The sequence below is a fragment of the Saccostrea echinata genome, unplaced genomic scaffold, assembly GCF_033153115.1.
Source record: "Saccostrea echinata isolate AGI-Se365-2 ecotype Australia unplaced genomic scaffold, CSIRO_AGI_Sech_v1 ptg000282l, whole genome shotgun sequence".
Classification (NCBI taxonomy): Eukaryota; Metazoa; Mollusca; class Bivalvia; order Ostreida; family Ostreidae; genus Saccostrea; species Saccostrea echinata.
In genome coordinates, this window is record NW_026890031.1 from 1 (window position 1) to 16,963 (window position 16,963).

At 36.6% G+C, this 16,963-nt stretch overlaps 6 protein-coding genes and 1 pseudogene across 6 annotated transcripts; 2 read left to right on the forward strand and 5 right to left on the reverse strand.

Moving 5' to 3' along the window:
- Positions 1 to 573: 573 nt before the first annotated feature.
- On the reverse strand, positions 574 to 951 carry LOC133177909 (histone H2A). Its single transcript, XM_061312761.1, has one exon. The coding sequence runs from the start codon at positions 949 to 951 to the stop codon at positions 574 to 576; it is 378 nt and encodes a 125-aa protein (XP_061168745.1).
- Positions 952 to 1,206: 255 nt separating this feature from the next.
- LOC133177904 (histone H2B-like) lies at positions 1,207 to 1,578 on the forward strand. The gene has a single exon (XM_061312757.1). It carries the CDS (start codon positions 1,207 to 1,209, stop codon positions 1,576 to 1,578), a length of 372 nt encoding a protein of 123 aa, XP_061168741.1.
- Positions 1,579 to 2,643: 1,065 nt separating this feature from the next.
- On the reverse strand, positions 2,644 to 11,188 carry LOC133177902 (uncharacterized; annotated as a pseudogene).
- Positions 8,811 to 9,188, reverse strand: LOC133177903 (histone H2A). Its single transcript, XM_061312756.1, has one exon. It carries the CDS (start codon positions 9,186 to 9,188, stop codon positions 8,811 to 8,813), a length of 378 nt encoding a protein of 125 aa, XP_061168740.1.
- LOC133177905 (histone H2B-like) lies at positions 9,444 to 9,815 on the forward strand. Its single transcript, XM_061312758.1, has one exon. It carries the CDS (start codon positions 9,444 to 9,446, stop codon positions 9,813 to 9,815), a length of 372 nt encoding a protein of 123 aa, XP_061168742.1.
- Positions 11,189 to 12,571: 1,383 nt separating the features above from the next.
- LOC133177907 (histone H3) lies at positions 12,572 to 12,982 on the reverse strand. Its single transcript, XM_061312759.1, has one exon. The coding sequence runs from the start codon at positions 12,980 to 12,982 to the stop codon at positions 12,572 to 12,574; it is 411 nt and encodes a 136-aa protein (XP_061168743.1).
- Positions 12,983 to 14,316: 1,334 nt separating this feature from the next.
- LOC133177908 (histone H1-delta-like) lies at positions 14,317 to 14,817 on the reverse strand. Its single transcript, XM_061312760.1, has one exon. It carries the CDS (start codon positions 14,815 to 14,817, stop codon positions 14,317 to 14,319), a length of 501 nt encoding a protein of 166 aa, XP_061168744.1.
- Between the last annotated feature and the right edge of the window lie 2,146 nt (positions 14,818 to 16,963).

Here is a 16,963-nt window from a genome sequence, read left to right on the forward strand (position 1 = left end):
GGGGGAAAAAAAAAGAAACATTAAGGATTTAACTGGAGTTACAGATCTTTTGAATATGTTAATAAAATAATGATCATATTTAAAAATATTTGTATCAAAGGAAAAAAATTGAAAGTTAGATCGCCATGTTAGATGATTTTCGCAGTTTCTAGTCTTAATTGGTCAATGAAATGGGTTTTTTTTTTCTTATCTCTTTGTTGAGTGAGCATTCAAGTAATACGTGAGAATTCAACATTTGTACGCAGGCCTATAAGGTTTGGATTCAACTGCCTATAACGAGAAAGAAAAAAACGTACATATACGAATATACATGCGAGTCAATTTTAAAATTTATTGCTTTTGTTATTAACTTAATACATTTATTTATCATTAAATATATAACACTTTCTTTGATGTTTGATCTCTGTTCTGTGTTGAAAATTATTGAATTCGTGTGTTTCTATTATTTTCTAGCTATAATAATTGTTTACGTTTCAACTCGTTTGTAATGTAGGTATCTTTTCGAAAAGCTTATGTGGCCGTGAAAACGGCCGTTTGGTTTTGTGCTGCACACAACACAACTATAGGATCTTTTTACTTGGCGGCTTTCTGTGTCTTTTTGGGAAGGAGCACCGCTTGGATGTTGGGCAGGACACCACCCTGCGCGATGGTCACGCCGGACAGGAGTTTGTTCAATTCTTCGTCGTTGCGGATGGCCAGCTGCAGATGACGGGGAATGATTCTGGTCTTTTTGTTGTCGCGGGCAGCGTTGCCTGCCAACTCCAAGACTTCTGCGGCCAAGTACTCAAGAACGGCAGCCAAGTACACGGGAGCGCCTGCTCCCACTCTCTCGGCGTAGTTGCCCTTTCTCAGCAGACGGTGAATACGACCCACGGGGAACTGCAGTCCGGCGCGGGAAGAACGGCTCTTGGCCTTCCCCTTCACTTTGCCTCCTTTGCCACGTCCAGACATTCTTAACGGTTATGTTCTTTCGTGTACAGTCAACGAATAATCCAGCGACGCCCGCACGCACCAATTTAAACAACCAAGCGGATCCAACGGTGCAGCCAATTAACGCGTCGCTCTGTTGTGCCTTTAGGTGAAATCCGAACAAGTAATGTTTTCTCGGAGGTCCGTAACAAGCTTCTCCTCCTACTCGCATATAAATAGTAAATTTTACCATTTTACTTTATTCATCTCTTCAGTTTGACCTGTCAACTTGAGATCATGCCACCCAAAGTCGGATCCAAAGGCGCCAAGAAAGCAGTCACCAAGGCCAAGACACCGAGGAGCACAGACAAGAAAAGGAGGAAGAGGAGGAGGGAATCTTATGCCATTTACATCTACAAAGTCCTAAAGCAGGTGCACCCTGACACTGGTGTTTCCAGCAAGGCCATGAGCATAATGAACTCCTTCGTCAACGATATCTTTGAGAGAATCGCTGCCGAAGCCTCTCGTTTGGCCCACTACAACAAGCGATCTACAATCACAAGCAGAGAGGTCCAGACTGCTGTCCGTCTCCTTCTGCCCGGTGAACTGGCCAAGCACGCCGTATCTGAGGGCACCAAAGCCGTCACCAAGTACACCAGCAGCAAATAATCTCATTTTGCAAGTACACACACCAAACGGCCCTTTTAAGGGCCAACTAATTTTTAAGAAAAGATACCTTCATATTACATGCGTTATTGAGACACAAATAATATGTGTGAGTGTTACAATGTGAATGCATGTGCTCGTAAAAGTGGCAAACGTATAAAAATCCCACATTGTTTACAACTGATTATAATAACAGAAGTAGGATAAATAAAGAAATACAAGTAGGTATTATTATATGTATGAGAGCCAAATTTTATTCACAAATAACTTGAATGTACAACCAAGCATATATCTAAAATAACTGTATCTTCAAATATAAATAAAATACAAGCATGCGAGGTCCATCTGATGTACACAAAATCCTGGTTCATTTGTCCTCTGTATACTGAATTAATTATCAGCGTACATTATATAATTGATAATAAAGTATCTCAATTCAGCTAATATCAATGAAACAGATAAATAAATTCAAGACCCCCCCCCCTCCCCTTTCTTTGACATTGACATATTGGAATTTTCAATCAGTAATTATACATCAATAAAAGTGCAATGACCAAAATGCGATAATTATTACATTGACAATTAATTGTCTAACATTAGTCATAATTGTTAAACAAGAAAAAAAAAGCATGTCACTCAGCGCCAGTTGGTACCTGTCATTGTCGGTAGATCGATCCCTCAAAATAATACTCAAGACAGCAGCATTATTATTTTAATATATGATTATAATAATAAAAAAAATTAAATAATATATACTGTTTGTGTGTGTTTATTCAATATTTCTTGTCCAAACCTAAATTCAATACATATTTGTTGCTCTGTATATAGTTTTGAGGAAATATTACGACATAAAGGGTCTTACTCTGTTATTGTTGTGTATTTATTTTACCACTTACAACCATTCTGTATTCAACTTTGTACAGTGAATATCTGTATAACAAGTACTCAGTAAGTAAATGTCTGTCTTAACGATGTTTTAAGAGGCATCTTTTCGAAAATTTGGGTGGCCGTGATAACGGCCGTTTGTGTTTGTTTTAAACTTCTGTCTTGACTGTCAAACTGAATTCTTTAGCCTCCAAATCCGTACAGGGTGCGTCCTTGGCGTTTCAAGGCGTAGACCACGTCCATAGCTGTGACGGTCTTTCTCTTGGCATGCTCCGTGTAGGTTACAGCATCTCGGATCACGTTCTCCAAGAAAACCTTAAGAACTCCACGAGTTTCCTCGTAGATGAGACCGGAAATACGTTTGACACCACCACGGCGAGCAAGACGGCGTATGGCTGGCTTGGTGATACCCTGGATGTTGTCTCTCAAGACTTTTCTGTGTCGCTTAGCGCCTCCTTTTCCAAGACCTTTTCCTCCTTTGCCACGTCCAGACATGTTATAAGTTCAGCCAGTAGTACTGTTCTGATGAACTGATCATGCGTAATTGCCTAATTTATAGTCCAAATTGAGGACCCGTGAGAGCGCACGATGCTTTGAAAAGTTCGGAACGTTACCAAAGCGGTATTGTGACAAGCTTTACGATTGGTCAGCTTGGCATGATGGGAATGTTTACATTTCTTGCCCCACGGGAATTTTAACCACATTTAATTAATTTTGATTCTTTAATTTCTTCACATATAGGCAAGTTTAGGTTCAATTTATTCACCTAAACCAAAATATTGGTACGTGGAGGTACATATATACATTTTATACAAACTGATATACAAAAAAAAAAAAAAAACATGACAGAAAATGAATAAAAATGATAAAGAGAGAGAGGGGAATTATATCAAGCAGGACAGACAGCATCATAATTTTTAGGATAAACATACACAATTTTTTGTTTTGTTGTTGTTATTTTTTTATTTCAGTATTTTTTGCTTTGAGTTTAACAAAATAAATACCGTTGTTGCCGAATGATAATAAAAACGTGTGTGGGTGGGTGGGTGGGGATTAAGTTATTCAAAGGAAAGGGGTGTGACAGATAACACCGAAATAATACAAAATGTAGAAGCTGAATGAAACTTTTGATTCTCATTCATTTATGATATCTAGTTATAGATGTGATAATTTATTTGATTTCCTCTTTTCTCAGTTAATTTTCAAAGGCAACTTTAAGCAGTGACCAAACCGGCTTTATAAATGAGCCTTTTTCATTTTATTACACGCCACGTTAGAATGAATATCGTTATATTTGACGTTGTTTAGAAATCAATAAAAATCATACTTTGAATATAAATGAAATACGGAATTGCAGTTCTGAAATGCATGTACTCGCATATGTGCATAGCTGTAGAACTAATGAGATAAAGTTGTAATACTGTTATTATTTTTTGCTTCGACACATTCCATCATTTTCTATTTAAATAATTGTGCTATTTTCTAATTTATTTCGCAAAATTCTTGAATGTATTCTAGAGGGGCAGGTTGATGGACTTGTACAAAATATAGTTTCAAGATGTGTAGACAACTTCTACAACTTGATGATGACAATAATACTATGAAATTGTCTAGCATTGTGCTATGTAATTATATATATGTAAGGCATATATTCACTGAAGGATGTACTGTGTCTCAACATTTTTTTTTTTTTTTTTTTTTTCAATTTGGGGGCATTGTACGCCGAATTTGACAAAATTTATTAATTTCGGCCAAATAATTCAACATTATTTTCAGAGATGTTTCAACGTCTGAACAGAAGGCATCTTTTCGAAGAATGTAGGTGGCCGTGAAAACGGCCGTTTGCTTTAGGACTTGAAATACAGCTTAAAATTAAGCACGCTCTCCACGAATACGTCTGGCCAGCTGGATGTCTTTGGGCATGATGGTTACTCTCTTGGCGTGAATGGCGCACAGGTTGGTGTCCTCAAAGAGACCAACAAGGTAAGCTTCGCTTGCTTCCTGTAAAGCCATGACAGCTGAACTCTGGAAACGCAAGTCGGTCTTAAAATCCTGAGCGATTTCCCGGACCAAGCGCTGGAATGGCAGCTTCCTGATGAGAAGCTCAGTGCTCTTCTGGTATCTCCGAATTTCACGGAGGGCGACAGTTCCTGGCCTGTATCTATGCGGTTTCTTAACGCCACCCGTGGCTGGTGCGCTTTTACGAGCAGCTTTGGTAGCGAGCTGTTTTCTGGGGGCCTTGCCTCCTGTAGATTTTCGTGCCGTCTGCTTGGTACGTGCCATGCTATCTCCTCAGATTATTCAAACTCGAATGAATGAAGTGGCAGTGTTGCACCGTGAACTTATATATCTTTGTAAGCTCAAGTTGAAAATCGCTGCGGTCTACCAGTCGGCTTAGTCGATTGGCTGGTGCCCGCAGTAACACTCGCTACGATTAGTCAGGTGAACGAGATGACCATTGGCTACGTCTGTAGGTAGTTTCAATCCACAGAATTGCCCCAAAAGAAAAAGAAAATCAAGTCGGTTTTTGACACATGATTTCACTGCAGATACATATAGTCAAATATTTTTTTTAAAAATATATATATGGTGAATAATGGATGAATGTAACGTCAATTGAATAGAAAATAGAATTATTTATTATATATATACATATATTTTCAATTCGTTATTGAAGCAAAATGCATTTTCGAAAAATATATATTATATATTTCTTGTCATTATTTCCTCCTACCATTATCTGAACAAGCCCAGTAATATTACTAAGTATCATGATACTTGCAGATAATCAGAATGGTGCATATAGGATGAACAGGAATTACCCTGTTGCAAAAACAAGAACAAAACAAATAATACAAATAAATGAATAATTAATTAAATGAATGAATAATTAAATAAATGAATGAATGAATGAATGAATAAATGAAAAGAATAAATAAATGAAAAGAATAAGAATGTATGTATCTGTCTTTCAAAAGGTACGCATGAACTTTTATTCCATTCGTTCCACATTTGATTCCAAATAAAGTGGGGAAAAAAAAAGAAAAAAAGAAAAAGAAAAATAATAATAATAATAATAATAAATAAATAAATAAAATAAATGAATGAATAAAATAAAATAAAATAAAATAAAAAAAATTAATAATAATAATAAAACTTCAACAACAAAAAAAACAACAAAAAACAAAAAAAAAAAAAAAAAACCAAACCAAAACAAAACAAAACAAAACAAAACAAAAAAAAAAAAAAAAAAAAAAAAAAAAAAACATGAAAACAAATATACTAGAATGATAACACTAATAATAATGGCCATATAGTTAGCGTAGGCGTTGTGATGTGGAAAAAGTAAAATTTTATTTACTTGAGGGAGGGTATGTAAACAAATTAAAAACTGACTTTTGTTTCTTCTTCTTCTTCTCAGAAACAGCATGTTAATATTATCATGACTTTGCAATTTGCTTCCAGTCGAAGACAAATAAACTATGTGTAATAGGTAAGTGTACTTCTTGTTTATTCATTTTGTGTTTCCATTAGTACATGTATGTAATAGAGGCATCTTTTCTAAAAATGTTGGTAGCCCTGAAAAGGGCTTTTGTAATTGGTTTAAGACAATTGGCAGTCTACGCCTTGGTGGCTTTCTTTGGGGTTTTTGACTTCTTGGCTGTGGCTTTCTTGGGCGCTTTGGTTTTCGTAGGCTTTGGAGCTGCCTTGGCTTTCTTGGGAGACTTAGTAGCTGCTTTCTTCTTGGGAGACTTGGCCTTCTTGGGTGCTGCAGGTTTCTTAACAGCCTTTTTCTTTTCTGTTGGCTTTTTCTCCCCGGTTGTCTTCTTGGGTTTGGTCGTTTTCTTGGGCTTGGCAGCCTTAGGTTTGGTGACTTTTTTGGTCTTGGGTTTCTTCTCCGTCTTGGGCTTCTCTCCCAGCTTGAAGGAACCACTGGCACCTGTACCCTTGGCCTGTTTGAGAACTCCCTTCTTGACTCCGTTCTTGAGGGCCATCTTCAGATGGGTGTTGACACTAGAGGCGTCATTACCGACTTTGTAGTTGCCCATGATGTACTTGAGAATAGCTTGTCTCGAGGAACCTCCGCGCTCCTTCAGGGCAGCCACAGCAGCGCTGATCATCTCGATGTACTTGGGATGGGCGGGGACCGTCTTGGGTTTGGAAACCTTCTTCTTGGCGGGGGATTTTGCTGGTGCGGCGTCTGCCATAATTTTTTTGTCCTGTTTTCTACAACTGATGTGAACGACGTTATCGACGATAAGGAAATGAATGAAATCACCTCCGCCGATGGCCTTATTTGAGTGGCGGCGAGCGCGGACCTCCGTGAAAACTCCCCAATTGTCGAGAGCGTAGAGGATTGAACTCGTCAAACTTTGTGTTTCAATACCTGTTATTTTTCCGATTTTGTCCTCCCAATTTTACTTAATTTTCTCAAATATGTCACTGTGCGTTTTCTTGAAATAATTTCCTACATAACTGTTTTTGTTTAAGGTTCTTAATCTGTCATTTTAAAGGAGGAATTGTCTGTTGATTCTGAAAATGCGCTGTTCCCTGGAGCCCAGAAGCGACTAATTTTGATTAAAACACGAAAACAAGAGGAATAGAACACGAGTAAGGGATTGAAGTACTTACTACATTGCTATGTGATAAAACATACATGTACATTTCTTTCAATTGTCTTCTATGTTACTTAAAATCCGAATGAAAATGCAAACATTCGGCACAAACACGCGCACAATGGATAGTGATGTGTGCCTTGCATTTCATATGAAATGGAGAGAGAGAGAAAAAAAAACAATCAAACAAAAGGGTCATATGAAGGGAAATCACGGAATCTCACAAATTGTTGAATGTTCAAATATATATCTAATATACTTTCTAGATCAGTGGATGTTCACCCCCTTAAAGGGACAACATATAATTTCTTTTCGAATATTTAAATACATGACACCTACTTTATAATTATAACACCGAGGACACCGGAAAGATCCAGACCGTACGTAACGTACCACATTCGGTGGTACAACGTCTGAATTTCTCAGTATAATTATATCATAAGAATATACATAACTGACATCCTTGTAAATTACATGAAAAAAAAAAATCACATAAAAAGGGCGTGTATTTAATAATTGTAGAACACTCACTTAATTAGTAGTTATACATAAGAGAGAGACAGAGAGAGACGAACAAGGCGAATAATGGGAGTAGCTTATTCATTGATATTAATTTGTTTCTTGTAATTTACACACACAAATAATTGAGTACATGTAAATAAACAGAATGTGGTCAAAAGCCAATGTATTTAAAATCTATATCTTTCAAGTTGAACAAGACAACCAGTATATAATACAAGACAATACAATACATTGATAGAAGCATCAAATTGGTTGCACACTTTCCACGTGCAGATCATGATTCCCTGCATCTATATGTCACGTGACGATGCAGATGTGCTGCACGGCGCAGTGATGGACATCGCAATAAATGTAAAGTGTTGAAAAAAATGTCGTTTAGTCATTCGCATCGGTAGTCTATTCGAAAGAAAATTTACTACCAGTTTTTAATTGTGTTAGTACTGTAAGTATCCGGAAACTGGCATCGAGTTGCTTTTATTCACTCTTATTATGGGAAGCACACTTTTTTGAATAAGAACATTCAAGACATAATATAAACCACATCTTCTTATTCTTATGAGATTCTTATATTCATAACTTTTATCTATTTTTATCAATTAGGAATTTTGTCTAAATAATCATCATATAAAACAATAGCGAGGGGGAAAAAAAAGAAACATTAAGGATTTAACTGGAGTTACAGATCTTTTGAATATGTTAATAAAATAATGATCATATTTAAAAATATTTGTATCAAAGGAAAAAAATTGAAAGTTAGATCGCCATGTTAGATGATTTTCGCAGTTTCTAGTCTTAATTGGTCAATGAAATGGGTTTTTTTTTTTCTTATCTCTTTGTTGAGTGAGCATTCAAGTAATACGTGAGAATTCAACATTTGTACGCAGGCCTATAAGGTTTGGATTCAACTGCCTATAACGAGAAAGAAAAAAACGTACATATACGAATATACATGCGAGTCAATTTTAAAATTTATTGCTTTTGTTATTAACTTAATACATTTATTTATCATTAAATATATAACACTTTCTTTGATGTTTGATCTCTGTTCTGTGTTGAAAATTATTGAATTCGTGTGTTTCTATTATTTTCTAGCTATAATAATTGTTTACGTTTCAACTCGTTTGTAATGTAGGTATCTTTTCGAAAAGCTTATGTGGCCGTGAAAACGGCCGTTTGGTTTTGTGCTGCACACAACACAACTATAGGATCTTTTTACTTGGCGGCTTTCTGTGTCTTTTTGGGAAGGAGCACCGCTTGGATGTTGGGCAGGACACCACCCTGCGCGATGGTCACGCCGGACAGGAGTTTGTTCAATTCTTCGTCGTTGCGGATGGCCAGCTGCAGATGACGGGGAATGATTCTGGTCTTTTTGTTGTCGCGGGCAGCGTTGCCTGCCAACTCCAAGACTTCTGCGGCCAAGTACTCAAGAACGGCAGCCAAGTACACGGGAGCGCCTGCTCCCACTCTCTCGGCGTAGTTGCCCTTTCTCAGCAGACGGTGAATACGACCCACGGGGAACTGCAGTCCGGCGCGGGAAGAACGGCTCTTGGCCTTCCCCTTCACTTTGCCTCCTTTGCCACGTCCAGACATTCTTAACGGTTATGTTCTTTCGTGTACAGTCAACGAATAATCCAGCGACGCCCGCACGCACCAATTTAAACAACCAAGCGGATCCAACGGTGCAGCCAATTAACGCGTCGCTCTGTTGTGCCTTTAGGTGAAATCCGAACAAGTAATGTTTTCTCGGAGGTCCGTAACAAGCTTCTCCTCCTACTCGCATATAAATAGTAAATTTTACCATTTTACTTTATTCATCTCTTCAGTTTGACCTGTCAACTTGAGATCATGCCACCCAAAGTCGGATCCAAAGGCGCCAAGAAAGCAGTCACCAAGGCCAAGACACCGAGGAGCACAGACAAGAAAAGGAGGAAGAGGAGGAGGGAATCTTATGCCATTTACATCTACAAAGTCCTAAAGCAGGTGCACCCTGACACTGGTGTTTCCAGCAAGGCCATGAGCATAATGAACTCCTTCGTCAACGATATCTTTGAGAGAATCGCTGCCGAAGCCTCTCGTTTGGCCCACTACAACAAGCGATCTACAATCACAAGCAGAGAGGTCCAGACTGCTGTCCGTCTCCTTCTGCCCGGTGAACTGGCCAAGCACGCCGTATCTGAGGGCACCAAAGCCGTCACCAAGTACACCAGCAGCAAATAATCTCATTTTGCAAGTACACACCAAACGGCCCTTTTAAGGGCCAACTAATTTTTAAGAAAAGATACCTTCATATTACATGCGTTATTGAGACACAAATAATATGTGTGAGTGTTACAATGTGAATGCATGTGCTCGTAAAAGTGGCAAACGTATAAAAATCCCACATTGTTTACAACTGATTATAATAACAGAAGTAGGATAAATAAAGAAATACAAGTAGGTATTATTATATGTATGAGAGCCAAATTTTATTCACAAATAACTTGAATGTACAACCAAGCATATATCTAAAATAACTGTATCTTCAAATATAAATAAAATACAAGCATGCGAGGTCCATCTGATGTACACAAAATCCTGGTTCATTTGTCCTCTGTATACTGAATTAATTATCAGCGTACATTATATAATTGATAATAAAGTATCTCAATTCAGCTAATATCAATGAAACAGATAAATAAATTCAAGACCCCCCCCCTCCCCTTTCTTTGACATTGACATATTGGAATTTTCAATCAGTAATTATACATCAATAAAAGTGCAATGACCAAAATGCGATAATTATACATTGACAATTAATTGTCTAACATTAGTCATAATTGTTAAACAAGAAAAAAAAAGCATGTCACTCAGCGCCAGTTGGTACCTGTCATTGTCGGTAGATCGATCCCTCAAAATAATACTCAAGACAGCAGCATTATTATTTTAATATATGATTATAATAATAAAAAAAATTAAATAATATATACTGTTTGTGTGTGTTTATTCAATATTTCTTGTCCAAACCTAAATTCAATACATATTTGTTGCTCTGTATATAGTTTTGAGGAAATATTACGACATAAAGGGTCTTACTCTGTTATTGTTGTGTATTTATTTTACCACTTACAACCATTCTGTATTCAACTTTGTACAGTGAATATCTGTATAACAAGTACTCAGTAAGTAAATGTCTGTCTTAACGATGTTTAAGAGGCATCTTTTCGAAAAATTTGGGTGGCCGTGATAACGGCCGTTTGTGTTTGTTTTAAACTTCTGTCTTGACTGTCAAACTGAATTCTTTAGCCTCCAAATCCGTACAGGGTGCGTCCTTGGCGTTTCAAGGCGTAGACCACGTCCATAGCTGTGACGGTCTTTCTCTTGGCATGCTCCGTGTAGGTTACAGCATCTCGGATCACGTTCTCCAAGAAAACCTTAAGAACTCCACGAGTTTCCTCGTAGATGAGACCGGAAATACGTTTGACACCACCACGGCGAGCAAGACGGCGTATGGCTGGCTTGGTGATACCCTGGATGTTGTCTCTCAAGACTTTTCTGTGTCGCTTAGCGCCTCCTTTTCCAAGACCTTTTCCTCCTTTGCCACGTCCAGACATGTTATAAGTTCAGCCAGTAGTACTGTTCTGATGAACTGATCATGCGTAATTGCCTAATTTATAGTCCAAATTGAGGACCCGTGAGAGCGCACGATGCTTTGAAAAGTTCGGAACGTTACCAAAGCGGTATTGTGACAAGCTTTACGATTGGTCAGCTTGGCATGATGGGAATGTTTACATTTCTTGCCCCACGGGAATTTTAACCACATTTAATTAATTTTGATTCTTTAATTTCTTCACATATAGGCAAGTTTAGGTTCAATTTATTCACCTAAACCAAAATATTGGTACGTGGAGGTACATATATACATTTTATACAAACTGATATACAAAAAAAAAAAAAAAAACATGACAGAAAATGAATAAAAATGATAAAGAGAGAGAGGGGAATTATATCAAGCAGGACAGACAGCATCATAATTTTTTAGGATAAACATACACAATTTTTTGTTTTGTTGTTGTTATTTTTTTATTTCAGTATTTTTTGCTTTGAGTTTAACAAAATAAATACCGTTGTTGCCGAATGATAATAAAAACGTGTGTGGGTGGGTGGGTGGGGATTAAGTTATTCAAAGGAAAGGGGTGTGACAGATAACACCGAAATAATACAAAATGTAGAAGCTGAATGAAACTTTTGATTCTCATTCATTTATGATATCTAGTTATAGATGTGATAATTTATTTGATTTCCTCTTTTCTCAGTTAATTTTCAAAGGCAACTTTAAGCAGTGACCAAACCGGCTTTATAAATGAGCCTTTTTCATTTTATTACACGCCACGTTAGAATGAATATCGTTATATTTGACGTTGTTTAGAAATCAATAAAAATCATACTTTGAATATAAATGAAATACGGAATTGCAGTTCTGAAATGCATGTACTCGCATATGTGCATAGCTGTAGAACTAATGAGATAAAGTTGTAATACTGTTATTATTTTTTGCTTCGACACATTCCATCATTTTCTATTTAAATAATTGTGCTATTTTCTAATTTATTTCGCAAAATTCTTGAATGTATTCTAGAGGGGCAGGTTGATGGACTTGTACAAAATATAGTTTCAAGATGTGTAGACAACTTCTACAACTTGATGATGACAATAATACTATGAAATTGTCTAGCATTGTGCTATGTAATTATATATATGTAAGGCACAGATATATTCACTGAAGGATGTACTGTGTCTCAACATTTTTTTTTTTTTTTTTTTTTTCAATTTGGGGGCATTGTACGCCGAATTTGACAAAATTTATTAATTTCGGCCAAATAATTCAACATTATTTTCAGAGATGTTTCAACGTCTGAACAGAAGGCATCTTTTCGAAGAATGTAGGTGGCCGTGAAAACGGCCGTTTGCTTTAGGACTTGAAATACAGCTTAAAATTAAGCACGCTCTCCACGAATACGTCTGGCCAGCTGGATGTCTTTGGGCATGATGGTTACTCTCTTGGCGTGAATGGCGCACAGGTTGGTGTCCTCAAAGAGACCAACAAGGTAAGCTTCGCTTGCTTCCTGTAAAGCCATGACAGCTGAACTCTGGAAACGCAAGTCGGTCTTAAAATCCTGAGCGATTTCCCGGACCAAGCGCTGGAATGGCAGCTTCCTGATGAGAAGCTCAGTGCTCTTCTGGTATCTCCGAATTTCACGGAGGGCGACAGTTCCTGGCCTGTATCTATGCGGTTTCTTAACGCCACCCGTGGCTGGTGCGCTTTTACGAGCAGCTTTGGTAGCGAGCTGTTTTCTGGGGGCCTTGCCTCCTGTAGATTTTCGTGCCGTCTGCTTGGTACGTGCCATGCTATCTCCTCAGATTATTCAAACTCGAATGAATGAAGTGGCAGTGTTGCACCGTGAACTTATATATCTTTGTAAGCTCAAGTTGAAAATCGCTGCGGTCTACCAGTCGGCTTAGTCGATTGGCTGGTGCCCGCAGTAACACTCGCTACGATTAGTCAGGTGAACGAGATGACCATTGGCTACGTCTGTAGGTAGTTTCAATCCACAGAATTGCCCCAAAAGAAAAAGAAAATCAAGTCGGTTTTTGACACATGATTTCACTGCAGATACATATAGTCAAATATTTTTTTTAAAAATATATATATGGTGAATAATGGGGATGAATGTAACGTCAATTGAATAGAAAATAGAATTATTTATTATATATATACATATATTTTCAATTCGTTATTGAAGCAAAATGCATTTTCGAAAAATATATATTATATATTTCTTGTCATTATTTCCTCCTACCATTATCTGAACAAGCCCAGTAATATTACTAAGTATCATGATACTTGCAGATAATCAGAATGGTGCATATAGGATGAACAGGAATTACCCTGTTGCAAAAACAAGAACAAAACAAATAATACAAATAAATGAATAATTAATTAAATGAATGAATAATTAAATAAATGAATGAATGAATGAATGAATAAATGAAAAGAATAAATAAATGAAAAGAATAAGAATGTATGTATCTGTCTTTCAAAAGGTACGCATGAACTTTTATTCCATTCGTTCCACATTTGATTCCAAATAAAGTGGGGAAAAAAAAAGAAAAAAAGAAAAAGAAAAATAATAATAATAATAATAATAAATAAATAAATAAAATAAATGAATGAATAAAATAAAATAAAATAAAATAAAAAAATTAATAATAATAATAAAACTTCAACAACAAAAAAAACAACAAAAAACAAAAAAAAAAAAAAAAACCAAACCAAAACAAAACAAAACAAAACAAAACAAAAAAAAAAAAAAAAAAAAAAAAAAAAAAACATGAAAACAAATATACTAGAATGATAACACTAATAATAATGGCCATATAGTTAGCGTAGGCGTTGTGATGTGGAAAAAGTAAAATTTTATTTACTTGAGGGAGGGTATGTAAACAAATTAAAAACTGACTTTTGTTTCTTCTTCTTCTCAGAAACAGCATGTTAATATTATCATGACTTTGCAATTTGCTTCCAGTCGAAGACAAATAAACTATGTGTAATAGGTAAGTGTACTTCTTGTTTATTCATTTTGTGTTTCCATTAGTACATGTATGTAATAGAGGCATCTTTTCTAAAAATGTTGGTAGCCCTGAAAAGGGCTTTTGTAATTGGTTTAAGACAATTGGCAGTCTACGCCTTGGTGGCTTTCTTTGGGGTTTTTGACTTCTTGGCTGTGGCTTTCTTGGGCGCTTTGGTTTTCGTAGGCTTTGGAGCTGCCTTGGCTTTCTTGGGAGACTTAGTAGCTGCTTTCTTCTTGGGAGACTTGGCCTTCTTGGGTGCTGCAGGTTTCTTAACAGCCTTTTTCTTTTCTGTTGGCTTTTTCTCCCCGGTTGTCTTCTTGGGTTTGGTCGTTTTCTTGGGCTTGGCAGCCTTAGGTTTGGTGACTTTTTTGGTCTTGGGTTTCTTCTCCGTCTTGGGCTTCTCTCCCAGCTTGAAGGAACCACTGGCACCTGTACCCTTGGCCTGTTTGAGAACTCCCTTCTTGACTCCGTTCTTGAGGGCCATCTTCAGATGGGTGTTGACACTAGAGGCGTCATTACCGACTTTGTAGTTGCCCATGATGTACTTGAGAATAGCTTGTCTCGAGGAACCTCCGCGCTCCTTCAGGGCAGCCACAGCAGCGCTGATCATCTCGATGTACTTGGGATGGGCGGGGACCGTCTTGGGTTTGGAAACCTTCTTCTTGGCGGGGATTTTGCTGGTGCGGCGTCTGCCATAATTTTTTTGTCCTGTTTTCTACAACTGATGTGAACGACGTTATCGACGATAAGGAAATGAATGAAATCACCTCCGCCGATGGCCTTATTTGAGTGGCGGCGAGCGCGGACCTCCGTGAAAACTCCCCAATTGTCGAGAGCGTAGAGGATTGAACTCGTCAAACTTTGTGTTTCAATACCTGTTATTTTTCCGATTTTGTCCTCCCAATTTTACTTAATTTTCTCAAATATGTCACTGTGCGTTTTCTTGAAATAATTTCCTACATAACTGTTTTTGTTTAAGGTTCTTAATCTGTCATTTTAAAGGAGGAATTGTCTGTTGATTCTGAAAATGCGCTGTTCCCTGGAGCCCAGAAGCGACTAATTTTGATTAAAACACGAAAACAAGAGGAATAGAACACGAGTAAGGGATTGAAGTACTTACTACATTGCTATGTGATAAAACATACATGTACATTTCTTTCAATTGTCTTCTATGTTACTTAAAATCCGAATGAAAATGCAAACATTCGGCACAAACACGCGCACAATGGATAGTGATGTGTGCCTTGCATTTCATATGAAATGGAGAGAGAGAGAAAAAAAAACAATCAAACAAAAGGGTCATATGAAGGGAAATCACGGAATCTCACAAATTGTTGAATGTTCAAATATATATCTAATATACTTTCTAGATCAGTGGATGTTCACCCCCTTAAAGGGACAACATATAATTTCTTTTCGAATATTTAAATACATGACACCTACTTTATAATTATAACACCGAGGACACCGGAAAGATCCAGACCGTACGTAACGTACCACATTCGGTGGTACAACGTCTGAATTTCTCAGTATAATTATATCATAAGAATATACATAACTGACATCCTTGTAAATTACATGAAAAAAAAAAATCACATAAAAAGGGCGTGTATTTAATAATTGTAGAACACTCACTTAATTAGTAGTTATACATAAGAGAGAGACAGAGAGAGACGAACAAGGCGAATAATGGGAGTAGCTTATTCATTGATATTAATTTGTTTCTTGTAATTTACACACACAAATAATTGAGTACATGTAAATAAACAGAATGTGGTCAAAAGCCAATGTATTTAAAATCTATATCTTTCAAGTTGAACAAGACAACCAGTATATAATACAAGACAATACAATACATTGATAGAAGCATCAAATTGGTTGCACACTTTCCACGTGCAGATCATGATTCCCTGCATCTATATGTCACGTGACGATGCAGATGTGCTGCACGGCGCAGTGATGGACATCGCAATAAATGTAAAGTGTTGAAAAAAATGTCGTTTAGTCATTCGCATCGGTAGTCTATTCGAAAGAAAATTTACTACCAGTTTTTAATTGTGTTAGTACTGTAAGTATCCGGAAACTGGCATCGAGTTGCTTTTATTCACTCTTATTATGGGAAGCACACTTTTTTGAATAAGAACATTCAAGACATAATATAAACCACATCTTCTTATTCTTATGAGATTCTTATATTCATAACTTTTATCTATTTTTATCAATTAGGAATTTTGTCTAAATAATCATCATATAAAACAATAGCGAGGGGGAAAAAAAAAGAAACATTAAGGATTTAACTGGAGTTACAGATCTTTTGAATATGTTAATAAAATAATGATCATATTTAAAAATATTTGTATCAAAGGAAAAAAATTGAAAGTTAGATCGCCATGTTAGATGATTTTCGCAGTTTCTAGTCTTAATTGGTCAATGAAATGGGTTTTTTTTTTTCTTATCTCTTTGTTGAGTGAGCATTCAAGTAATACGTGAGAATTCAACATTTGTACGCAGGCCTATAAGGTTTGGATTCAACTGCCTATAACGAGAAAGAAAAAAACGTACATATACGAATATACATGCGAGTCAATTTTAAAATTTATTGCTTTTGTTATTAACTTAATACATTTATTTATCATTAAATATATAACACTTTCTTTGATGTTTGATCTCTGTTCTGTGTTGAAAATTATTGAATTCGTGTGTTTCTATTATTTTCTAGCTATAATAATTGTTTACGTTTCAACTCGTTTGTAATG